The sequence below is a fragment of the Glandiceps talaboti genome, chromosome 7 (genome assembly GCF_964340395.1).
Source record: "Glandiceps talaboti chromosome 7, keGlaTala1.1, whole genome shotgun sequence".
Lineage (NCBI taxonomy): Eukaryota > Metazoa > Hemichordata > Enteropneusta > Spengelidae > Glandiceps > Glandiceps talaboti.
In genome coordinates this window covers 467,703-495,431 of record NC_135555.1, presented here as the reverse complement: position 1 = coordinate 495,431, position 27,729 = coordinate 467,703, and the positions used below count along the sequence as shown (strand labels likewise).

Genomic DNA, 27,729 nt, shown 5'->3' with positions numbered 1-27,729 from the left:
CTAGCTTGAAAATATGTATAATTATTACACCTTGGCATTTCTACAATAGCTGCCATTGGTCAGAACTGAATCATGTGACCTGCAAGGTGACTATTCAATTAATCCCACATACACCGAATATTGACAATGTCTATCTTGTTTTGGCTGAAGAAGGCTTCATCAAAATTTAAGTCAAAATGCCAATCAATCCTTCTATAGAGGCAAGAAATTGTGATACTGCCCTCACAGTCAGGTAGTTGATGAGATAAAACAGAACAGATATTCAGTATTCATACATCATGTAATCAAATTTTTAGACTTGGAGTGAAATATAGACTGCATGCTGGTTGTTTTACAGAAACTAAGAAGTCGTGGATCTTCCAAGTTTCGGAGTAAAGAGACAGATTCAAGTAAACCTAGTAAACCTGGATTAGTGCTGATATATGATGTAGAAAAACTCTTACCAATACATCAAATATTAGCACAGAATTATGTGTAAGTATTAAGATTAACAATTGATGTCAAAGCTTTCTTGATTGACTGTCAGTTATAAAGTAGTAGCTAGTTTGAGATTTTGGGTTAGACAGACACATACACATACACATACACAGACAGACAGACAGACAGACAGACAGACAGACAGACAGAACATTAATCAGAAGGGAAGGATCTCATAAAAGTGTTCACACATCAACAAGAAAGAGTTTTAAAGGAATGGGTTGATCAGAATTTTTAAAGGCCAATGTCAGATAAGTATTAAAATTAGGGTGGAAAAACATTTGTTTGGTGGAGCTTTAGAAAAGTTTGTCCTGAATAAAATAATGACCCAATGGCTTAACTGATAATATAGTAGTAATCCAAGGCCATTGGATTCAAATATTGGGGTTGACATCACAACTGATCAAACAAGCCATGTATGATGTGCTAATTAAAATATAAAATATTGAAATGTAATAAATCAATGTAAACTGATAATTACAGGTTGGATCCAAGAGATATACCAGCTATGTGCAATAAAAATGCAGCTGCTGCAGCTGCAGTAGGCAGAAAAGATTTAGTCCAGATTTGGTCTTTGGCTGCCATGGCAACATGCAAGACTTTGTTACCTTCCAAAGATCCTGACGTGGCATCGCCTTGGGCTGTTCATCCGTTTGGTAGAACTTTACTATTATCGATGTAAGTTATCAATTTGTCAGCTATGCAATATTATAATGTGAACACCAATGGAAATTTTGTCAAATTGCATTTTTGAGGTGAGATAAATTATATTATACATGTTATGTACCTAATATAACACTGTCTATGATGTTGTGATATTTTAAAAGAAGATATGCACAAGTTTAGTGCTATATAGCTATACTGTCTTGATATTCATTCATTTGTCTTTACAGTTATAGCAAGTACCATATTTGTGTTCTTCTATTGACAGTATAGAGAAATATAAAGCCTTACATGATGTGCAAACATTGGCTATGCTGTGTTGTGCATTCAGTCGTCCATCCAGACATACAGATCTGTACAGTGATGTGCCTTCTTACATGCCAAGGTCAAGTTCACAGGGCAGTTTGCCTCATAATGTAAGTCAAGGTTTGGTGACTATCTCTCAATTGTAATTGTACTACAAGGCTCACACACATATAATATTACAGATATATATACAGATGTGGGTGTTTATGTGTGTTTGTGTTTGTTTGTTTGTTTGTGTGCGTGTGTGTGTGCGTGTGTGTGTGTGTGTGTTTGTGTTTGTTTGTGTGTGTGTGTTTGTGTGTGTGTGTGTGTGTTTGTGTGTATCTGTGCATGTATGTTTGTGTATATGTGTGTATGTGTTGTGGCATATGTGCATGCATGTATGTGTATGTATGTATGTATGTATGTATGTATGTATGTATGTATGTATGTATGTATGTATGTATGTATGTATGTATGTGTTTCTGTATTTGTGTGTATATGTGTGTCTGCATGCATGTTTGTCTATATGTGTGTATGTATGTATGTAAATGTATGTATGTGTTTGTGTATTTGACTGACAGTGAGTGTGTGTAAATGTGTTGTGTGTGTCCCTCAATATCTGTGTATCTGTCAGTGTCTGTATCAATGTATGTATATATCTTTGTCTAGGTGTGTTTGTCCATGTCTTTATCAGTGTGTCTTTGTATATATTGTGTCTGACACACAGTATTTATCATTTCTATACAGTTTTGAGTGTGTGAGTTAGGTTGTAAGAACTACTTCCTATTTTCTTCTTTTCTAGTCAAGTTACAATGTACTGCCAAGCTTTTTCTCTGAAACCTTCTATAACAATGACTGGTCAATTGGAAGTAGTGGTGGTTTACGTCACAATATGAGTTGGTCTACAGAATCACCAGATGACTACCGCTTTTCTACCAAGAGCCTTGATCCACTTGAATTAGAGAGAGAGATTCATGAAGATAGAATACAGTAAGTATTTCATGTTTGTAGTGTGTGCTTTCTTTGACCATAGTTATGTGGTAAGTGTTAATTATAACAAGGCTAGTTATGTGTCAAGTGTTAATTATAACACAGCTAGTTAAGTGGCAAGTGTTAATTATAACACAGCTAGTTAAGTGGCAAGTGTTAATTATAACACAGCTAGTTATGTTGCAAGTGTTAATTATAACACAGCTAGTTAAGTGGCAAGTGTTAATTATAACACAGCTAGTTAAGTGGCAACTGTTAATTATAACACAGCTAGTTATGTGGCAAGTGTTAATTATAACACAGCTAGTTAAGTGGCAAGTGTTAATTATAACACAGCTAGTTAAGTGGCAAGTGTTAATTATAACACAGCTAGTTAAGTGGTAAGTGTTACTTATAACATGGCTAGTTAAGTGGCAAGTGTTAATTATAACACAGCTAGTTAAGTGGCAACTGTTAATTATAACACAGCTAGTTAAGTGGTAAGTGTTACTTATAACATGGCTAGTTATGTAGTTTGAAAATGTATCAGTCAGTCTTGCTAGATACAAGAACAATATTTTGTAAAGATTGTTGGCAAAACATACTAGATCCAATGCATTGTATTTTTGTTGTCTTATACCTCACATCACTAACACTAGGCCTTGTTCAAACATATATGATGCCATTCTGTTCAGTAAAGGATATTGTAATTTATTTTTATGCTAACAGAGAAGTAATATGTACTAAAGGTGCTGAATTGTATAGGATTTATCTGACTTTGATATTGACAGTACATGAATATTGGCAAAGGGAGAATAATATTTCAAGTAGTGTCTTTATTCAGATATGAATTGATCAAGGTGCATTATTTATACAGATGTTATAAGAACGTCTTGGAAGTGTTGTCTTGTGACGGCTTTTAAATGATAGATTCAAAAAAGTTGTAATCATTGTCTGTGTTTCCTTTGTTTTCAATAGTGCAATGCTAACTTTTATGTATATTTTCAACTCTTTAAGAGTCAGAAACTTAAAAATGGCTGTTGTGTTTTCTACTTGTGTAGTATTCTGAATCCTAACTTTAATCTACAATATGATGAATTCAAAGAAGCCTACGCCAATATACTGTATAAGTGGAATTTAAAAGAAGCTAGGGCTGAGATCTTGAAGTATGTATCTACACCTCAGATGAAACATGCCGGTATAGGTAAGTAAGAATTAAGATGGGGCTGAGATCTGGAAGTATGTATCTACACCTCAGATAAAACATACTGTATATATACGGTTAAAGCATGTAGACCTGAACATGTGAAACATTAATTATTATAAGTTATACCAATCCTTGGTGTGTATGTAAAAACAACTATTTATTATATGTGTAGCAATAATAGATGTATGAAATAGACATGCAAAAAGTCACAAATTTATCTCATCAATGTCAAAAGCTTCATCTTTAGGAAGCAGATATGTATACCTGGATAACTTTATAGATTTGTAGATAAAGAGAAAGCCAGCATATAGAGTTGTTGACGTACTAGTTGAGAAAGGCTTACCACATCTGTTATATCTAATATCTTACTTGGTTTACATATATTCTACATTGTTTTTCTGATGATGTGCAATTTGTTTCCTATACTGCAGAGTTTGGTACAGTTTGCCAACATTGTCACCGTGAGGTCAAAGGTCCTAAGTGCAATGAATGCCAAGGATACAGTTTCCAATGTGCAATATGTCATATAGCTGTCAAAGGTAAGAACCAATCAATTATCTGAGGTTAGAGCGCCCTCTCTTGGTGTTAAAAAGAAACTGAGCATGGTCCATGTATTTGTAATATACTATCTGATGTACTGTAAACTCCAACAATGTTTAGATATCATCACTTTTAGCATGTTTCTCCTGTGGGGTTTTTGATATTAAAATGTGTCAGACCATGTATTTTTCATAAAATTGAATTAAATCCACCAATCAGTATTACACCATATGTTATGAGGATGAAGTACAGTGAAATAGAGATGTATTGTTAGTTAGTTAGTTAGACAAGACCATTGAATTTCTATAACCTATATACCATATTTTTGTCACAGATTTATCTAAGTTTTGTAGTTCATTTGACTACAAAAGTCATGATACAGTCCTACTTTTCACTTTTTTATGTATTCACTCATCTATTGTTAATTAAGTATTTTGACCATCTTGTTGGAAAGTTCCATGTAAAAATTTGCATTATCTTTTATTTGCTGAAACTTTCCTCTTCTTACAGGTTCTTCTAACTTCTGTCTATCCTGTGGCCATGGTGGTCACTCCTTCCACATGTTAGAATGGTTTGAATCTAATGAAGTCTGTCCAACTGGATGTGGATGTTACTGTCTACAGGAAGAATTTCAACTCTATGGTAGAGAAAGAACAGATAGTTTTGGTAGATCAGGACATTATTAACTGCCATCTATGCCACAATCACAGATTTGGAATAATCATTCTGTTGAGTTGGTCAGTACAGTTTACTGTACACACTAGTCCAATTACACAGGATTGATTCTCAACCATAAACATGTACACCTCTGTACTGTAACCTCCATTGTACTCATCTTGCTATGATCTTGCTTGGCTCAGGATGTGAAGAAATTATTAGATGTATTAACCTAGCCATTTTTAAATAGGCTGCATTTCTATATTCACTTATTCAAGTCAACTATCTGCTTCTAAACAGCACCCCTATTGCCTAAACTGTAAAATCTTTTGTTTTACCAATTATCAGCTTATGGCATAGTAGCTTACATACCTTGTATCAGTAGTACATTGTGGCAACAGATAAATTCATAAATGTTGTCATTTTGAATGTGTATTATGGAAGATGCAAGCCCTGAAAGTATATGTAGTCAATTTGTACAGAGATAAAATATTTGAATTCAAACTAAAGTGTCATAACTGTAGTGTAATTGTAAGCCATTCATAGACTTTCATCATTGGATCATTATACACAGTTACATGTAACACAATGCAAGTTAGTTTAAACATAGTGCCACTCTAGCAGTCACTTGACTATTCAGAATTAGATGATGGTGGGTAGAGGCATGTATTATGAATCCATGGAATAAAACCTGTCCTCTTTAAAGTGTAAAAAAACAGTTGTCTGGTACAGATTTACAAAAATTTGATTTTGAAAATATGATCATATTTATCACCATAACTTCACTGATAAGGTAATATTAATCCAAGTCATTGGGATTAAAAGACTAGAGTTCAAGTACAGTGAATATCCCTCACTGGTGAACTGACAATGACATAACTGTACAGACCAGCTTATTGGCTTATTTCATAATGGTGCTGCTAAAGACATAATTTATTTTGCTACTTGACAGAACTCCTGTGTTGTATGAATTTCATTTTATTTAACTTTTTAAAACTTTTATTTGAAATGTGCCTGTATACCATATCTTCCAGTACTGTACATGTATTTGTAAATATGTATGTATACCATATCTTCCAGTACTGTACATGTATTTGTAAATACGTAATTCAACTGAAAAGTATATGTTATTCTGAATCTTGGTTTTTTTGGGACAAATTGTTGTGTTGTGTTATGCTCCTCCAAACATGGATGTTCTGTCTGGTTAGAATGTAGATTAGAAACTGGTGTCCATATATTTATAGAAATGTACTTCCAAAATATCACTCACATCACTTCTGGTTTGTACCTACAGCAAAACTAGATACTTAAGTACTGTAGGTTATTGTATGTTTTAGTATAACATAATTATGTCATCAAACATATATTCCAATACAGGGCTTGAATTTAACTTCTAGGCTTCATAGTCAGAGTTAGCCAAGTGAACTCTTTTAGCTACAATTTCCTATTGATTTCCATTGATATAACAATTGACCACCTTCAGTAGTCTAGATACAATGTTTAATGTGCCCTGGACTACTGCTTAATTGGTAGTCTAGATATGATGTTTTATAGTATTCTCTGTGTCCTGGACTACTACTAATTTGGTAGTATAGATACAATGCCCTGGTCTACTGTTAATTTCAAGTTCTCCAATAACATGTAGATGAAGAAAAAGGCCATCAACTCTTGATTACCAGATAGTTAATTTTACCTAAGAAAGTTCATTTAATTTAATCGTCACAATTTTTATTTCTGCTTGATGAAACAGTGCTTGAGTTATACTGCTGAAATGTACAAGTCAATTAAAGCGATATTTTCCATTTGTATTTTTGACCAGCCATGTCTTATGTGAACTAATGTTAATAAAACATTGTCTGACATTCAGAAAACCAGGACTTGCAATCAAACTGTGTCTGAACATGAAATGAAACTGTCTGTTGTTGTCAATGGTAACAGAAACACTTCTGTACCATTGTAGCAATTTTAGAGCATAAATATTATAATTTGGATATAAACAATACTAGTATAGTTAATATATATAAGAGATATATTAATCAGACTTTGTCACTTTGAATACTTCAACATGTTTCATAACAAGAACAGATCCATCTACCACGGCCAACGATCTGAATAGAAATAAACTAAACAGCTTGTCCCTTTCTGTTCAGATCCATCTACCATGGCCAACGATCTGAATACATTTTATACTTGTTTTGATACTATAGATTTTAGTAAAGAATGTCACTCACTACGTCAGAATTTAACCCCTGTACAAATTAATATTCCAGAATCTGATGTGAAAGCTACCTTTTCAAAATTAAACAGTAACAAAGCTGCTGGGCCTGATAAAATAACTGGTAAAGTTCTGAAGCATTGTGCGTCACAACTCAGTTCTGTATTCACGTATATATTTCAACTGCTTCTCAATTGTCATGTTGTTCCTCGTTCATGGAAGACATCCATGATTGTCAAGTTCCAGTTCCTAAAAAGCCTAATCCCCAGCAGTTGAATGATTTACGTCCCATCTCCCTGACATCAATAATTGTGTAAATCTATGGAAAGTGTTGTGCGGAAGTACCTGCTTTGTGATGTGGTGGATCAGTTGGACCCGTTCCAATTTGCTTATAATGCATGTAGAGGTGTTGAGGATGCTTCAATTCCACTTTTTAATTTAATAACGCAACATTTAGACAGTTCAAATACCTATGTTTTCATACTCTTTATAGACTTTTCTAGTGCTTTCAATACCATACAACCGCATGTCCTCCTTAAGTGCCTGATCGATATGAAAGTTAACCCTAACATTATTCTGTGGTTACGTGACTTTTTAAGGGATCGTCCACAGTGGTCACATGTCAGATGAGATTGTTTTAAATGTTGGTGCCCCACAGGGTTGTGTGCTTCTCCAACCCTTTTCTCAATCTACACTGATCACATGAAGTGTAATACTGCGATTACTTGTCTGCTTAAATTTGCTGACATGGCTCTTGTTGGCTTACTTAAAGATGAAGATTCTTTAGCTGGTTATTTTTGTAAGATTGAAATTTTAACAAACTGGTGTAAAGAAAGCTTCTTTAAATGAATGTCAGTAAAACAAAAGAACTGGTTGTTGGCTGTAAATGTGATGAATGTTCACCTGTTTTAATCAATGACAATCCTGTTGACATAGTAACAGGCTTTAAATATTTAGTGTCTTTTGTGGATGAAAAAGTATACTTCAATATGAACACAGATCATATCACAAAAAAAGCCCAACAGAGAATGTATGTCCTGGGGAAACTCAGATCCTTTGGCGTAAGTCAAAGTGTCCTTCAATTGGTGTATAGGTCTCTCATTGAGAGTGTGCTGTCCTTTAATATTGCACTTTGGTATGGCAATTTGACAGTAAAGAACAGAAGTAAGCTTTCTCGCATTGTCAACATAGCTGAAAAAGTCATCGGTACCAAGCAATCTTCTCTTTGTCACTTGTATCAGTTGTCAGTAAAAAGAAAGGCGTTGAAAATAGTTAAATGACCGGACACATCCATTACATACTCACTTCCAGAAGCTTTCCTTTGGACGTCGTTACAGGGTTCCATTTGCAAAAAAGAACTTGTTTAAAAAATAATTCTTACCATCAGCAGTGGCCATTTTGAACACAATGTGACAGCTTCAAGTGAACGTTTATGTCATTATGTAAATATACTATTTCTGTTTTCATTGCTGTGAATTATGTGTATTTTTGTAACATTTGCTGACGAGTCTGAAGACAATTTTCTTTGTTTTTATATGCAGACAATAAAGTTTTGAATTGAATTGAATTGAATTGAATTGAACATTGATAAGGTAATGCCCCAATCAATTATCTATATCTCAGTAGTAAATACAGAACCTGTTATCATTGAAGGCATGAAAGTTTTAAAAATTTGGTTAGAAGTGTGAAAATGAAGTTCAGCAATCGCATTGATGCCATAGCCCGAATTCGTTTATTGAGCGCGACATTTGGCGATCACTCCTTAATAATGTCAGACGAGGTTAACAATTGATCATCCAATCACTGAGTGAATCATATTCAAGTCATACCCATGCCATGCATGTGGCATGCATCAACAATTTGCACCAATCTGTGAAAGAATGTATATTCCAACTTGGTGGGTTTATGACGTAACAAACTGTCGCAAGGTTTTGGAGTCCACAATAGTAAAGTATAGTAAGTTTTACATATCACAAGATTTCGGCCAGACACGATGCGTACAAGGTTTACCTGTACACAACTATTTAGAGTTTTGTAACTGTACTCGCCTTTTGACATTTAATTTGAAATAATTTTAGCTTTCCCAAGAAAACTAATTGAAAACGGATTGAAAAAAAATTGATGTGCAAAAGATTGAGATTAGAGTAAAAAATTTGCAGAGAAAGAAAACTGGGTTTTAAACTTTTAACTTTTCCGTTAGCTACTTTGATTGTACCAGTAATTTATTCATGAATAAATACAGATTAGCATGAATATTAATTAGCAACCAAGACTACTCTCCAGCTTGACAGAACCCTAGTATAGATATAGGTATAGCTGTAGGTATAGGTATAGGTATAGGTATAGGTATAGGTATAGATATAGGGCTAGGGATAGCTGTAGGTATAGGTATAGGTATAGGGATAGGGATAGGTTAGCTACCTACCAACTCCTTTTATGAAGTGGACAAAGATGAAATGACAAACACACTTTTGGTAAAATATTACTTTTTAATATGCAAATAGAGCATTACCATATATAGCAACATTAATTTATATGCAAATATTAAAATTTTACATAATACATGTACAGTGATTCTACATTCATCTTTCATTGCTAAAAGTCATAATAATTATATAAATTTGTTGTATTGTTGTCATCACATGAAATACACTTAAGTCTTTCATTCAATGAGTAAATTGCAATATTCTTTTGATCAAGTTGCCATATCTCTTTTTCCCCATTTCTCCACAAATTTGGTTACATTTCAGACCTAAATATGGTTGGTTGGTGCACTATATTCATAAAAAGGGGTGACCAGCACTTATTTTCCTTGTGTTCTTTCCATATAATATATGACTTCATAGCTGTTTTCCCTTCATTTGGTATGCCCCCCCCCCCCCCCCCCCCCCCCAATAATATGTGACAGAACAAAATTTCAATTCACAGGAAACAATGACTATGTATTTTTATAACATAGCTTTTTTGGACTGTCTGTAAATGAATGGTTGTTTGACTTTCACAAAGTTTAGTGACTCATCACAATTTACAAACTACAACAGAAAAATACAAATCCATAAAAATTCACAAAAAATATTGGTAAATTCCTAAATAGAATTTCAAAATATATATGGACAGCGATTACTGATGGAAGTCTGAGGGGCGGAAATTTGTAAGGGTAGTTCGTAAGAATTCCCTCTCTCTTCCTTTACCAGAATTCAGTTCAGTTATTGCACCTAATATTTGACGCCTGGGTTCTATGTGAGATATGCCGAGTTCTTTCAAGTCTTCATCTGTGAGTGTCAGGAATGCTTCCATATCAACCTGTCAAGACATCACATAAGAATCAGATAGTTTGTACATGGTAGTATTCTACATGTCCAGAGTAACAAAAATTCTAAACCCTCTTGTTATTTTAGAGTGCCCTTTTGATATCAATATGCCAGAACCCCGTGACACGCGACTGTAGGTGTGCCATACTTGGGGTATTTGCATAAGTGGTTGCAGTGTTTCCTGTGGCCATACAGTGTACCTAATGTTTTCAGTATAGGATTTGACTCCAAAGTACAACAGTGTACCTAATGTTTTCAGTATAGGATTTGACTGCAAAGTACAACAGTGTACCTAATGTTTTCAGTATAGCATTTGACTGCAAAGTACAACAGTGTACCTAATGTTTTCAGTATAGCATTTGACTGCAAAGTACAACAGTGTACCTAATATATGCCATGATCCAAGTAATGACTAGTTAAATGTCTTTATCAAAGACATATCCCAACTATTGTACTAGGGTATACTTTTTCAGACAAATGGCTTGAATACAAATGCGTATCTATTGTACAGTTCACTGTTCTCCATCTTTTACATAGCCTATTCAGTATAAAACACTTTTACAACTTGTAAACATTTATTCTGTACACAAGTCAGAGAAAATCTACCAACATACCTCTTGTTCTTCAAATATAGGTGTGTATCTCTCAAGTGAAAGTCTTTTTAGGAGAAGTGACAACTCATCTGTAAAAGAATAAAATAAGTTACACCTTTACTTGTATCTCATAACACATGAAAGGAATAATAGATAGTATTCAAAAATATATTTAGTCGTTCAGCCAAGGAAAATACAAGTGTTAATACTTGTGAGTCACTAGACTAGATTTTTTCTCTACAAAGTCAATTCAACAAAATCCTACTAACCATCTTCACTAATCCCACTGCTAGAACTTGTATTTTTCTGTCTATGTGAAGAACTTGAAAAACTGGATGAGCTGACAGTTGACCCAAAGTGACCCTTTGGATCAGGGGAATGTGAAGGGGTCAAAGTTGGTGTGGTGCTAGTTTGAGAAGCTCCACTATGATGGTGATGTGGTCTGGATGGAGTCAGTGAGCTGGACGTGGTGGATGAGTTGGAACTTGCAGCATGTATTCTGCAAAATACAAAATGTATGAAAGCTAAGTGAAAATTTACAAGTCGTTAACATGTAGTCTAGTTCAGCTTCCAAGATATTTTGTGTTACACTGCCCTCACTGGCCTTGCTGAAAGTGGTTGTGTGAGGGCACCCTAACATTGCATAACTTACAGACTACATCAGTACATGTGGTCTGAAAAAAAGGAAAATTGTTACATCTGTGAAAATTTACATGTACATGATGGAAGTGCTATTATTTGTCAAACTTGCAGCATGTAGCGTAAACATAAAAAGGTGTGAAAATTCTGAGGGAGAAAGTAGTTAACCTAAGCCAGATTTCATCAAAATTACTGGTGACTTTGAGCTGGATGTGGACTCTGAGAACATTGTTTTACAATTTTTGAGTTATGCAGTAAAGATGTATTTTTAACAATAAAATATATTTTACAAAATAAAATTTGCATATGTCACAAATTAAAATGACATAGATTAGATATGTCACCTTTGTTCCTGGTTTGAATAAAATTGGATATTGCATATCTGAGAAATGACACATTACGGATGGACAGCCACACATATGGACAGATGGACACACAGAGGGAACTGATTGTAACAGTTCCCCCCCTTTTTTTTGGGGGGGGGGGAACTAATGACAGACAAATTCTTATCACTTATAAATAACATAACCTGCTAGAAATAACTTACTGTGCCTTTGCAAGTCTCTTCTTACTCCTACTGCTGGTATCATTGACTGCAGAGGGCGCTGACATGAAAGCTGATGTAGGGTATGAAATGGGCCTTGGTCTTGTCACTACAAAAAGGACACAACAAAAACTTGACATTTCGATTTTATAAACAGAAAATGTCACTTGCTGAGCTATCTATGAAAACTCATTTATTCAATCACTTCACATGCTTTTAATGCAGTCAAATTTTTATATTGTTGTGTGCGTGAATACCAAGTTCAAGTTGAAAGAAATCATTGCATACTATGCTACAATACCTAATATCCCTGATTTCCAGTTTAAGGTTAAAGGTTACAGGTCAAAGAACATATAACAATTTAACAATTTATGTTCAAGATAGTTTAAATATCACAGAGTTAGTAACTTGAATAACATTTCTTGAAAAAAGCCCACTGATGTGCAAAACTAGTCTTAAGATTCAAGTCATTTTTGTATTCATTTAAATATTAACACGTCATAAGAGTTGAAAGCATTACCTGAAGGATCAAATGTATGTCTTCTGTACATTGGATGTGACCTATGTGATGCTGTAAATAGCCTACCAACAGCCCCTGCACCATTGGAGGAGTTAGGACTAGATGAATAGTAGCCAAAATTAACTGAATCACTTGGACTACGAGGACTTGTCATGGTCCTTGACATTCCAGAAAATTTACCAGACTGGACAAGTCTTCTACTGCCACTCTGAAACGACAAAGGAGAAAAACATTCAAACTATTGATTAATAGTACAACAAGATAAAATATGTTGATTTCATTCACTTTCAGTTATTGGTAAGGAATTCAAATCTATGTGGGTTCTACAGCTAAGTGCAGTAAGGAAGTCAAATCTATGTGGGTTCTACAGCTAAGTGCAGTAAGGAATTCAAATCTATGTGGGTTCTACAGCTAAGTGCAGTAAGGAAGTCAAATCTATGTGGGTTCTACAGCTAAGTGCAGTAAGGAAGTCAAATCTATGTGGGTTCTACAGCTAAGTGCAGTAAGGAAGTCAAATCTATGTGGGTTCTACAGCTAAGTGCAGTAAGGAAGTCAAATCTATGTGGGTTCTACAGCTAAGTGCAGTAAGGAAGTCAAATCTATGTGGGTTCTACAGCTAAGTGCAGTAAGGAAGTCAAATCTATGTGGGTTCTACAGCTAAGTGCAGTAAGGAAGTCAAATCTATGTGGGTTCTACAGCTAAGTGCAGTAAGGAAGTCAAATCTATGTGGGTTCTACAGCTAAGTGCAGTAACGAATGAATCTTCCATTTACCTTTGAATCTGAAGACAGCATACGTGGTCTATCAGTGTTGCTAAGTTCAAATGATGGTGGTGGCAGGAATGGTGGTACCACTGGCATCAACTTTTCATTGGGAAGCTTTGCTGTTGGTGATGCTAGTGACTGTAAACACAAAACAAAAGTCAGTCAATCATAATGAACTTTACTGTAGTGACTCAACACAAGACAAAAAGTCATTATACTGAATTGAAATGATACTAATTGCCGCCATGACTGTTATCAAACCACAACATATACTGACCAATGTATAGAGTGCCTTGCTGCCATGACTTATCCAAACCACAACATATACTTACCAGTGTATAGAGTGCCTTGCTGCCATGACTGTTATCCAAATCACGACATACACTTACCAATGTATAGAATGCCTTGCTGCCATGACAGTGTTATCCAAATCACGACATACACTTACCAATGTATAGAATGCCTTGCTGCCATGAGTGTTATCCAAATCACGACATACACTTACCAATGTATAGAATGCCTTGCTGCCATGACTGTTATCCAAACCACAACATATACTTACCAATGTATAGAGTGCTTTGCTGCCATGGCTGTTATCCAAATCACGACATATACTTACCAATGTATAGAATGCCTTGCTGCCATGACTGTTATCCAAACCACAACATATACTTACCAATGTATAGAATGCCTTGCTGCCATGACTGTTATCCAAATCACGACATACACTTACCAATGTATAGAATGCCTTGCTGCCATGACTGTTATCCAAACCACGACATATACTTACCAATGTATAGAATGCCTTGCTGCCATGACTGTTATCCAAACCACAACATATACTTACCAATGTATAGAATGCCTTGCTGCCATGACTGTTATCCAAACCACAACATATACTTACCAATGTATAGAATGCCTTGCTGCCATGACTGTTATCCAAACCACAACATATACTTACCTTTGTATAGAGTGCTTTGCTGCCATGACTGTTATCCAAATCACGACATACACTTACCAATGTATAGAGTGCCTTGCTGCCATGACTGTTATCCAAACCACTGTCAACACTGGCTGATTTCTTAGGACTGGTCAACCTCCTATCTCTATCATCAAGCTGACTATCTGTATTTGACCGTGACGATTTGTCAGATCTTTTCAATGTAGCATCTTTATCAGTATTTTCATCATGGAATGGCTGAAGTCGGTTAGAGGAAAATCTGGCACGGAATGTACTTGTTAGTTTTAGGTTACGGAATCGGTTGGACATTCTGGACCACCATGCCTATAAAAAGATCACAATAATTAGCTTAGAGATCATCAATACTGTGTCTGTCTACAAATTATAGATTTATAACTCAAATATACATAGCAATTACATTTTTCATTCTTACTGCAAATTTCAATTTCTATTAATGTCTCAATTGTGCCCACCAAAGAATTTTCTTTCCCTCAAAGTCACAATACTTCAATATTTGATACTAACGATAGCATACAATATTTCACCCTATACACCTACATGTAGGTGACAATTGTAACCTGATATGGGACATCTTTACCATAACTTGATGTTGTGTTAAAAAGAGAAAGTGTTATCTTTCTCCAAGAAAATACCACACCAAACTAAGAAAAGGAAATATTTCTCTCCATATACACAAAGTGTTGTAAACTCCAAAATAAATACATTTGTTTGCTGATGTCTGACAATTCAGCATCCATTTGTCATACTCTAAACATTAAACTACTTTCTCTGATCACCATCAAGCTTTGGAATTTATTATCACAATATACCATGACTTTTGTACCCAAAGGTTATGCATTTTATCTCCTTCATATAAACCTACCAAGCCACTAATGTCTGATACGTTTGGCTGAAAACAGGGACTAAACTTAAAGCTTAATGTCATTAAATGCACCACAATCCATATTTGGAAAGTTACCCTCGGTATACAGAAAAGTTAACTTAACCTACATTACATTGCTTAACAATGGGACATATATTTCCCTAGTGTAGCACAAACACACAACTCAAAAATACATGATCTAATGATAAAAGCATCCCATGCACTCACTTTGACCCTCAAGGACAACACTAGTGTCAATGTCCTTAGATTCCTTCTCACATATCAATGTCTCTGAACATAGAACAATTTCCTATTATCATCATCCACTTCAACCACAATCCAACAATCCCCCAATTGTACTGTGGTTGTAGAAACCAGAGTATACCAAAGACTTACAGTGATCTACTTGACTTCATTATCCCAATACTTGACTACCTGTCCCTAGTTATATGATATCCACTAATCTCCTTCACTAAACAACTAATTCCTTTATTTCCTTTATACACATCTTGTTGTACTCTCTGTTTACTTTTTAAGCCATTCTGTCCTTAAATGTCATTTCCTTTGATTTTTTATTCAATTGATTCTGTTTGTAAGGTTGTTGTACTTTTTATGTTTTTTAAATATGGTGACAGCTTTCACAATGACAAGTCATGCCGTTTTCTTTGTAATGTTTTTCTTTATATTTTATTTTGCAAAAGCAATCCATGACCTATGATTTGCCAGGTCAATGAGACATTAATACTAAGCGATCAATGGCCATATAGAAGTGCATTGACTGGCAGTGTTTTGTTAAACCCCAATGTTTGGATACCATGGTTAGGGTTACTACTATTTATCAGTGAAGCCATAAGAATTAGACAGGATCATTCTAAATCAAGATCAACTGTTTTCCCCATCCAAACAATAATCCTAATCTGACATAAGCCTTTCAGTACATTAAAAAAGTGAAGGCCACCACAGTGATTATTCACCAAAATCTTACTACAGTAAACCATGTACAGGGAACTAACTATGTAATTTTTACTATTTTCTGGCCCATCTCAGGGTTCTGGAAACCTTTTACAAAAATCACTCAATGTGTAGTAAACTATGAATGTCACCATAAGAGTAAGCAATAGCAATGGTATTTTACATTTTGGTAGGTTAACGACTGTTGTAATTGGTAACTGCCAGAGTACAAACAGATAGTTACAAACAGGTACAGACAGCCTGACAGGTAACTTAACACGCCATGTGACAGCATTTCAAAGTACATTATAAACAACAGTTGGATTATGGTGAAAGATAGAAGATGTAACCATGTATGTCAGAGTTGTTGGCATTCTTTCAGAGGACTATGTCATGTAACTATGGTAGCCATGTATAGTTACTACTTCATCTTGTGATTTCTCTAACCTATTACCATGGCAACAGCACTTATAGATGACAACTCTCATGGTAAACACACTAAAATGCTACAGTAGACAATGACTGATATACATGTATTGCACATCTGTTCCTAAACTGACCAATTTCCCAACCTACATTTACCCCATCACTTTACAAGTATCAAGTTAATTATTAACCAAAAGACCAGGTGATGAATAATCTAAAGATCCAACTTATGTGGCCTTACAAATGTTAGTTTACTTTCCATGGCGGGATGGAATCTGATACTAGTGATAGTGAATCTCATTCAGTGGTCCATTTGACAGCTAATTAAACCACAAGTAAGCAATCTACTATCCACCTGTCAACGCGTCACTTTACACCAAACCACATGTGCGTATCATTTAACTTTTATCATAACCATCTTTCATCAACTTTCTTTCTTCTTTCCTCCATCAAATCCATCCATCCTCCTCAACTACCAAACGACAACCCCCCCCCCCCACACACACACAGCACATTGATCAACTCTATTCCCCCATACACATGTATAGACACATAATTGTATCTATCAATCCATTTTCCTACCTTGAGTCCACTCTTTGGTGGCTCACCATCAGCATTCAGGTTATCACTGCTTTTTGACTTTGAGGACCATGGCATGGTGCTAGAGCGCCCCCTCTGAGGTTTGTTCACTTTCATACCTACAGATGCCAGCAATCTCACTAATTCAGTTGTGTCAGCATCATCTGAAAGACAAACATAATTCTGATGAGGAACAGTGATTTTGTGTGCTCATACTTACAAAGAATTATCCATTATACTATGACTTTAATAATACAAACAACTACGGTACAACAACACCTTGTACATGTGGGATTCAACTTTACGAAATATCATGCTTCACATTGTCTGCACATAAATTTTGTTGTTGTTCAACTGCTGAAATTTTTGTCTTTTTGTCAGCATGCATTTTGTGCAAATTATACACTGGTGGTGAGAGGCTGGGACAAGCAACTATAATGGAGGACCTAAATTTGTGACATCAACAGTTTTGATACAAATATCAACATACATGTATGTTGACCTTGTTAACCATAGAAAAAGTGTACACTTTGGTATCCATTCTGTACGATTGAGTATTAGTATATATCATTAGCGTAATATTAACTGGCTAGTAGTGTTTACACTTATGTGTCCTCATCAGTCAGACCTTCCGATTTGAAATCTGTTTATGTCTGAATAGCTAGGCAAGAAATATGAAAAATTCTAATAGTGTTGGTGTGGCCAGCAGACTATTTGCTGTAATAAGAATCTACATGGCAACATATTTATCTGAAAACTATTTTATATCAATAGTAGCTATTAACTTAAAAAATGAAAGACTGCAGTTGTCATTTTATTTACAGCATGGACTTTGATTATATTGAGGATTTGTTGCTAGGTTTGAGTAGTGTAAATAAATCAGGTGATAAACCAGTACTACATGTACATGTGTAGAACAAAGGTGGCAGTCTGTTTTGACAACACCTAATACACTAACAGTCATAGGTTTATACAAAGCATTGCAATCTACAATGTAGATACTGTATTTCTGAATGAATCACATATGATGTAACCATACTTATCACATGTGACATCATGTGGACATTTAGATTTCAGGATATAGTTACCAAAACCACTACAAAATAAGAATGCATGGTTACTATGTATGGAATGATTGTGAAAGTTATGAAGATGACCATAACAGAGTGTGTTGTCTAAAGGTCATAATACTGCTTTGGATTTACTTCTTTGTTTTCTAAAAGATTTCTTTTTACAAAATAATACATTCTGTTATGTGTTATACATATTTCTATCAACTCTATCGTTGTTTTGCAGGGAGCATTTAGTCAATAGACATATTAAAAGCATCAATTTATTTCCAAAGGTCAAAGGTTGGAAGTATAATTAATGAATAATGTACGTATCTAAAATAAATGTTTCACATTCAATTTGTTGGCATTCATGTTTTGTGTCATTTCATGTCTAGGTCACTAAGAGTAAGGTAAGGTAAAGTTATGAAGTGTTCATCACTCATTGTTCTGTCATAGGCTTTTATCCTCTTTATGACCTCATAATACTAAGGAGTGATACAGCCACTCTTGAGATCCGTTTACTCTTCATTCATATTCAGTATGTGTGTGTGAGTGTGTAACTAAAAGCTCATAACAGCACAAAAGATGAAATAATGCTTCCCAACCTCAATAAAAATTCTTGTTTCCCATCAAAATTTAGGACAAGAACTCCATATTTTTCATCATTTCTTTAACAATATTCAGTTTATTTTGTATTCAAATGTTATCTGATGCAAGACTTAAATACTTTAACAATTCTACAATAATGTGATATCAATTGAGATGAAATTTTAAAACATTTTCAACTGTCTAGTTCTATTCTCTGACTAGGTGGTAGTAATTTACATGTCTGGATGGTTGGGTATTGATAACAATAGAACAACATACCTATAAGTACTGCTAGATCAAAGGCTGTGCAGCCATCCTTAGCCTGAATGTTCACGTCTGCTCCTTGGTTTATTAAGTACTTGGCTGCTTCTCTTTTTCTATTAAAACAAACATGTATACAAGAAATGACATCTTGTATGCTCTCACCATTTTATAAACTCTGGATCAATCTGTCTTCTACATATTAAGGCTGATTCCAGCTACTTACACTCTTAATCTTACAGGTGACCTGTTTCAAAGATTTCATTCTAAACACCAGTACATCACAACAGGTAATGATGTCTTGGTATGTGGACCATGTTTATTTTGCAATACAAACATGAGTCTACAGCATGTTTTGCTGTTGTTCTGCTCTCAAGAAGAAAATTTGAAATCAACACATGATATTATTACCAGTGCGGTGTTCTCTCTGATGAAAGACATTTTTTGTTGTGAGTCAAAATGATAAAAACTCATGGCTTTCTTGTGAGTCATCACACAGTACGAGGTAGGGGAACACCAAATGTTGGTGGGTCACAGGACATTGCTCTGCATCAATCAAATTGGCTTAGGGGCAAACTAATTATTACCTATTTAAAAGTGACATTTCTTTAGTTATCAATACAATGTATATCTAGATATACCTACAGACATATCTACACATACCTAACATATCTACAGACATATCTAAACATATCTACACATACCTAACATATCTACAGACATATCTACAGATATAGTTAGACATATCTACAGACATATCTACAGACATACCTACAAACATATCTACAGACATATCTACAAACATATCTAGAACCTACAGACATATCTACAGACATATTTATAGATATACCTACAGACACACCTACAAACATATCTACAGACATATCGACAAATATATCGACAAATATATCTAGACATATCTACAGAATGATATACCTAGACATACCTACAGATATACCTATAGACATATCTAGACATATCTACAGACATATCTAGACATATCTACAGATATACCTACAGACATATCGACACATATACCTACAGACATATCTACAGATATATCTACAGATATATCTACAGACATACATTTGTATCTACACACACAAATATACTAATGCGTATAGCTACACAAATGCAGACCATGGCACAAACAGACTAGTCTGGATGTCAACATGGTATCGAATCACACACACACACACACACACACACACACACACACACACACACACACACACACACACACACACACACACACAGAGAGAGAGAGAGAGAGAGAGAGAGAGAGAGAGAGAGAGAGAGAGAGAGAGAGAGAGAGAGAGAGAGAGAGAGAGAGAGAGAGAGAGAGAGAGAGAGAGAGAGAGAGAGAGAGAGAGAGAGAGAGAGAGAGAGAGAGAGAGAGAGAGAGAGAGCTAACTACAGCTGTATGACAGCAATTCCTTCATTTTAAACTAGTGATAATGGTGATAAATACACTTGTATTATGATGGTAACTTGACACACATTTGATACTTTGGTACTGATGAAAGCCAATGGTGTGACCATGACTAGACTGAGAGATTTGTCGTTGTTGGTTCTCCAATTCACCATAAGCTAAAGAATAAATGACAGGAGTGCACACAATGATGACTCCATCAGTCTACACCGTCACCATCATATACCAATGTTATCACTAATAGTAATACGACTCCCACAAAAATTATGCAAACCTATACAATTTTCAAATTTTCCCTCATTGTTACTGGGTTTCCAAAACCTTAGCAAAACTATAAAAACTTACCCATAATAGGTGGCCTGCATCAATGCTGTCCAGCCTGATGCTGTATCTTGTCTGTTGACATCAGCTCCACACTGGACCAACATTTCCACAATGTCCAAACGTCCCTTCATTGCAGCAAACATTAGAGGGGTGCCCCCATCCTCTCCCACTGTGTCTGCTGCCTTGGGATCATCCTGAATCACTTCCCGTATTCTCCTGATATTCCCTGTGCAAGGAAAATAGGATGGAATATGGTGTAATTCTTTTGACCTACAAAATGATACTTACCAATGTATGTGAAATAAATTTGACTGGTTTAAGGTACTCTGTGAATTTGACATACTAAATACTAGGTACAAGGACAGTGGAGTAAATTCAAAGTCAACAACAGGTAGTTCACAATACTATAGTGTACATGATGTCAAATTCCTACTAAAAATCCACATATTTGTTTATCCAAGATTATTCAACAATTCTTTCATACCATACACAGCACACGTGATGATTAGCCAAAGATGTATGATTTGTTTTATAACAAACTATTGTTAATATGTTTACATATCAATTGATTGTTTGTATCAATGGGTATAAAGGAACCTTTGATACTGTCATTCAGTAATATCAATTCATCTCAACATAACTGTCAGAACGATCTAATTTCTTATCAGCTGTTCACCAGGTTGCTATTCTTTGCCATGCAATAAACTATTTATTTAGTGCTTATCGTTATCTTGCCTTTATCAATAGATAAAACATGTAGTCTAGATATGCTGGCACGTGAGATAGGAATTCCATTACATATCAGCTTTGCTTCAACAGCACAACGTGTGTGTGACCGTAGTCTAGGTAATTCTATCATTTACTCTAGTACTACGGTATGGGTGCAAAAAATGGCCACTCCACAATCACTGTCTCGTGATTTACTTTATGATTTATCTTGATATTTCATCCATTTCTCAAGATACAAAATGAAGAAGAGTTTAAAATTGCTAAAATATCCTGAAATCAGCGAGTAATCCTAAATGTCAGAATCTATTACTGTTACTCTTAAAAATATCACAAAACGTACACGTTTCATTTTGTAGCTTTCAAATAACAGCGGACATCTTTCACTGGTATGTCTGACAATTTGATTCTGAGATTATCAATACTTCATAAAAGGATTATGAGCCTTGAGGTGTACAAACATGAACACATTTAACCCAAATATTAGTTAACCCTGTTTCATAATTCCGATAGATATCTCTTACATACCAATCTTACTGAAAACACACAATTATTTCAACTCCCAACCAAATCTCTGGTACACAATATTTGGACCTATATCTTGTTTTCCTCAGCTGATCCCCATGTAACAATGAACACCCAAATATTTAGTTGAAATATCAGTTAATTGACTCCAGTAACATAAGTACTTTATATATAAAATCAGATTCACAATCACTTCCTCCCAATCTCATCCCATTTCAACCTGTCCCAATCATAACTTATCTCCCGACTATAAACATATCCCAATCTTGAATTATCAATACCATGACAAACTGTCACTATAACAATAGTCTTACACTGAAATATAGTAGTGAATGGATATTTAATTAATTAAATGAAAACTCCAGTAAGACTTATTTCTACTTTCAGAATATGTGTAGCACAATGTTAACTTATCCAACTTGAAATCTTGTATTAAAAGAAGCCCTACTACACTTGACATGTGTTCAGCCATTTTGGGAATGTCCTGCAAGGGTTTATGGGAAAACCTCTGGTGATGACATCACATTTACCACAATCTCTGTCTTGACTCTCTCTGTGTTTGTTATGGGACTAGTTAAAGTGGGTCAAGTTGTTGCGGGATGTGTTGAGATTGGGAGAATTTGATGTCGGACATATTGAGATTGGGACGAGTTGATGAGGATGAGTTGAGATTGGGAGAAGTGGTGAACTTGATGTGGGACTAGATGATGTGGGGCCAGTTGAGATGGGGACAATATCTTGATAGGACAATGTTGAACTATTTATACTATAGTCACTATTGTAATTGAGGCAGCCCGTATATACATGTAATATTGTGAATTTTACCCCTACTTTGCCTTTCTATGATGTCTATGTCCATTCCTTTGATTTGACATAGACCCTATGTGAGGATCTTTGATTTGGACATACTACACAAGGGTCTTTGATTTAGACATAGACCCTACACGGGGGTCTTTGATTTGACATAGACCCTACGTAAGGATCTTTGATTTGGACATACTACACAAGGGTCTTTGATTTGGACACAGACCCTACGCGAGGGTCTTTCACTTGGACATAGACCCTATGAGAGAGTCTTTGATTGGGACATAGACCCTATGTGAGAGTCTTTGATTTGGACATAGACCCTAAGCGAGAGTCTTTGATTTGGACATAGACCCTATGCGAGAGTCTTTGATTTGCACATAGACCCTACACGAGGGTCTTTGATTTGGACCACCTGTGAAATGTATTTACTTAGACTGGCAGTAATAAAAGATACTTTCCACAAAGAAGTCATCAAAATGAGACGTTAACGAGATAACTGTTTTCTCAGTTCATAGACAATAAAAGTACCTGTAAGTATAGAAATCTAGCCATCAACAGCTTGCCAAAAACAACATAGATTACTAAATGGACCTTCACACTGTTTGTTTACCCCTCACACTAATACAGGTGAGAAACAAATCATTTTTTCTGTTCCAACTTGTGGGCTCCGTGCCAAGACAGAGTGTTTTCATAAATTTAATAATTTATTGCATTTTTGAATAAATGCCAATTGTAAGGTATAACAATTTAAAATATTTAGAACACCTGAAAGACTGTAATGAAATAATAGTTCAGTGAAACAATGGTCGCTGTCACAGAAATACCAAATTTAGTTGGCTTACATACTATACAGCTGAATTGTATTAATTCACCAAATTCTAACCAGTTCAATATGTTGCTAACAAACTCTGTGATACACTGTAAAATAAATTACTTATTTTTTTTTACAGTGAAATGAACATTTATCACAAATGTAAATTATCTATGCCGAGTTTGGAACTAGTACAAAAATCCTCCATACTCACAGTTCACAAGAACCAAGGTGACTGTCAGTATCTACATGTAATATACAGAACATGACTCAAACCTGTTCAATACAAAACTTACCACTTTTGGCAGCTTCTAAGATATCTGGCTTTGTGTCTTCAAGTTCTACAGATAAGAAAATATGAAATTGTCTTTTTAGTGTCTGACATTCACAATTATCTTGTAAAATGTATCTCTTTTACAATGCTATACAATTATACCATGCCAACATTTATCAATGACCATTTTTCGTATCTTATCCCCAATACCCTGCTCTTTCTATATGTCTGTCTGTCTCAGTGTCTGTCTGTCTCTCTCTTTACACATTTACATGCATATATTTACAGTCATTACAAAATAAACACATTATGTTACATATACATATTATACACATGTGCTTTTCATGTACACATATGTATTTAAAGTATATATCAACTTTGAACATTGATTTAATGTAAGACAGTTGTTCCTTTCACATATGAAATGCTGAAGTTATCAAGTCCTGTACAATGAAGCAAACAATGAGAGTCTTTATGTTGCAGCAAGGTCAGGGCATGGTCAGGGTAAGGAGCTGTATCAATGAGTATGTACTGTACACTTGAAATTGAAAGACAACAACTACAGTATACAATGGTACTAGTCAAGGCCTACACACTACATACATTGTGTACTTACATATCATTATTTTGACTCTACTCAAAACCCTTCAATTCAATTTTAATACTTGAATACTATATTCTCTTTATACATCTAATAAACTATTTACATGCAAATAAGCTTTGGCACAAAGAATTTTCGCTTTGAAAGAATACCGACATTCTATGTTTTATCTGAAGCGTTAAACCTGTAGGTATTATGCAATAGGGGAGATTACCAGTGGTTGGCAATGCCAGCTTATTTTGTAGTCAACAGCTGTGTGAAACAGTTTAAATTAATAATCTGCTCTCAATGAATACCAATCAAATGGATTATACATCATTGATGTTTGGTAGTTACTGTTGTTGCTTGATCTAAAGGCCTTATTGTATATTGTACTGTGGGGCGGCTGTTACATGCAGGTCTTTGATAATAGTCCTGTTCTACAGGACGCTGAAGAAACAAGTTGAAACGAAGACACTGTTACTATATTGATTTTTCCACTTACTATGACTGAAGGCATCAAACTACAATATCAAATATTGGTTGTGGTTGTGGTTGTTGAAACCTCAAATTTGTGGAACTGAAATTTGTACAATATTTCAGATTCCTCAATACAACTATTTTAGTCTTTATGACGATAAAATCTTGTTCAACAAAATACACATGTCCAGAATGATACATAATTAGTTTTTAGGGAGTTTTTGATTTAGATGAAATATACATTTTGGCATACATTACATGCACATTTTAGAAGGCCCACAATTGAATCTAATTTTCTGACCAACATCAGTTTATCTTGTCAGTGGAACCATAGGGATTACATAGATCATAGGACCAATTTGTTCTGAAACTCTACAGGCCTGTATTTTTGACATTTCTGACAAGTTGATAGATAGCCGTTCTTTCTTTTCTTTAATTCCCATATTTTTGCATACAAACTTTTGCAAAAAGTTAGACAAGTTAAGTAAAATTATAATGGAAAAGTGGAGGTTTCTAATAATGGTGATTTTGTATCTTTACATTCTGCAGGGAACACATGTACTTAAAGCACCATGGATATATCCATATTAGCACTATGTAACTTGATACATTTCAAAATGATCTTGGAAAAAATATTGAACTTTTGTTGTATTGTTCTATGACTTTGATAAATAGGTATTTGACTTTTAAAAATTGGTAAAATAAATATAAAGACGTCTAAAAATTGTGCTGCCTATGTCTCATTTGACCTTGACCATAATACACATTACTAAATATGGATAGTAATTTTTGAGAGCAATGGCTGCTTTTGATAAGGACATTGTTTTGTTTGGCAATGAAAATGAAGTAAATACTGAATTTTTTTCACTAGATGTCTCCTTTTCGACCATCTTTCAAGGCTAGTGAAGTTCACTGATTGGCAGTACCAAGATGAATCTGTCAGTATTTCACAAGAGAATGATTTATGGATGAGGGGCTCACTGAGAATAACACATAACACCAACTTTCATTTCTTCTATAGCCATCTTTTTATACACACACTTGTGTGTGACACAAAGTCTTTTATTGGCATGGGTGGGTGGGTGGGACCTTTTCCTTTGATTTTTAATACACTGGCCAAATTGCCACACAATTGCATGCACATCTGTTGTTATTACTGTACAATATGGGTTTGTGTGAATTAGTCTTGCTGATATTTCCTTGCACTTTCCTCACAAATTTCTTGCTTGCCATTATCAGGACTGAAGTACATGTACGCTTCCTCCTGCCACCCTCTCAGATTTGAGAAATAGATATGTCAATGAAAAGGTTGCAGGAGCTCCTGCCACCCTCTCAGACTTGAGAAATAAAGATGGTAATGAAAAGGCTGCAGGGAAAGTTGGCAGAGTCTCTTTGATGCAAGCATGGAAGTACTTCCATGATGATAGATACACACTATCTGAAATGCTGGAAAATTCAGCATTAATCATGTTTGCACACTTGAGTTTCACACACATTTTCCTTGATAAGAAATTGAAATTGTGAGGACAAGTGTGTAAGAATGTCATCAGATATTGTATGACCCAAAGAGTAGACTTACTATGTATATTAACACTCTCTCAATTTTGGTAATAACCCTTCCTCACCATGTTTATTTTTCCTTTTCACTTTATTTTCTGGGCTTAGATATCTTTTTATAATACAAGAAAAAATTCTAGAATATGTACATAAAATAACAAATAAAAGAAGCATATACCCACCAAGTTTTGGCTTATTAGTGGTTTTCCTATCAAGGTAACCACGAACTTCTCGAGACCGTTTCCCAGATTGTATGGCGATGGCCAAGGCAGTCTTGTCTAATATGTTTGTTTGATTGGGATCACAGCCACGGTCTACAAGAATCTGAGCAGTTGTCATATGGCCATTAACAGCTGATACCATCAAAACACTCCAACCTGTTCGTTCATCCTTGTAATTAACTTCCGCTCCTTTATCAAGTAGCAACCTTACAACGGTATCATGCCCATACTGTGCAGCAACTACAAGGGGTGACATAGTCTGCGAGCTGTCAGACACTTCTATTCCCGGTACATCCAACAACATTCTGACAACCTGCGTGTGCCCTCCCCGGGCTGCTATAGTCAAAGCTGTAATCCCAAGTTTATTTTTCACATTCGGATCAACTTTGTTTTGTAGTAATAACGCGACAACTTTATGATTTCCTGTTCGTGAAGCTTGCATGAGTGCTGTCCAACCGTACGAGTTTTGAAGATCGATGCGAGCTCCTCGCATGATGAGAAATCGGGCGAGAGCTTCGTGGCCATTTCCAGCAGCTATTTGAAGTAACGACGATCCTTCCTCATCAACTGTGTCTACAGCTAAATCCTGGTCGAGCAGCGTCTGGACGGTAGTCAAGTCCCCCTGTTCGCAGGCAACCAAAAGTCGACAAACACACTCATCAATGACTTCCACCATTGCACTAACACCTCTCAAGATAATAGTTTTAAAAAACACGAAGAACCCCGTGTCTTGCAGTTACATGGGCGACTACATACCGTCAACAATGTATATGTATATTCCAATCCAAAAATAAAACTAAAACAAGTTGTTATACGCAAAGAATTGACATTTTCCGCGCGTATTACTCGCAATCAATCTTTCTATCTGTAATGCTTCTTTACATCCGCCATTATGAATTCCTTGC

At 35.2% G+C, this 27,729-nt stretch overlaps 2 protein-coding genes across 2 annotated transcripts in view; one reads left to right on the top strand and one right to left on the bottom strand.

Moving 5' to 3' along the window:
- Positions 1-6,647, top strand: part of LOC144437235 (GATOR2 complex protein WDR59-like) — a 50,051-nt gene extending 43,404 nt beyond the window's left edge. Inside the window, exons 18-24 of the mRNA XM_078126137.1 lie at positions 338-474; positions 961-1,155; positions 1,409-1,556; positions 2,231-2,418; positions 3,459-3,601; positions 4,036-4,143; positions 4,655-6,647. Coding sequence (XP_077982263.1) covers positions 338-474; positions 961-1,155; positions 1,409-1,556; positions 2,231-2,418; positions 3,459-3,601; positions 4,036-4,143; positions 4,655-4,830 — 1,095 coding nt within the window. The 3' untranslated portion in view covers positions 4,831-6,647. The remainder of the gene's footprint in view (positions 1-337; positions 475-960; positions 1,156-1,408; positions 1,557-2,230; positions 2,419-3,458; positions 3,602-4,035; positions 4,144-4,654) is intronic.
- A 3,276-nt stretch (positions 6,648-9,923) lies between these two features.
- Positions 9,924-27,729, bottom strand: LOC144437178 (ankyrin repeat and SAM domain-containing protein 6-like). Its single transcript, XM_078126059.1, has 12 exons — positions 26,786-27,729; positions 24,009-24,053; positions 20,865-21,069; positions 19,106-19,203; positions 17,190-17,350; positions 14,405-14,671; positions 13,396-13,524; positions 12,624-12,831; positions 12,107-12,212; positions 11,190-11,419; positions 10,942-11,009; positions 9,924-10,319 (listed from the first exon to the last, which is right to left on the bottom strand). The coding sequence occupies exons 1-12, from the start codon at positions 27,498-27,500 to the stop codon at positions 10,137-10,139; spliced, it is 2,415 nt and encodes an 804-aa protein (XP_077982185.1). The 5' UTR covers positions 27,501-27,729; the 3' UTR covers positions 9,924-10,136.

What these genes read in the sequence shown, in the direction of transcription:
- LOC144437178 (XM_078126059.1), bottom strand. Translation starts at nt 27,500, where the DNA reads ATGGTGGAAGTCATTGATGAGTGTGTTTGTCGACTTTTGGTTGCCTGC. An exon ending in CACCAAAGAGTGGACTCAAG is followed by an intron (nt 14,672 to 17,189) that starts GTAGGAAAATGG and finishes ATCTTTTTATAG; the next exon opens with GCATGGTGGTCCAGAATGTC. An exon ending in ACATACATTTGATCCTTCAG is followed by an intron (nt 12,213 to 12,623) that starts GTAATGCTTTCA and finishes TCCTTTTTGTAG; the next exon opens with TGACAAGACCAAGGCCCATT.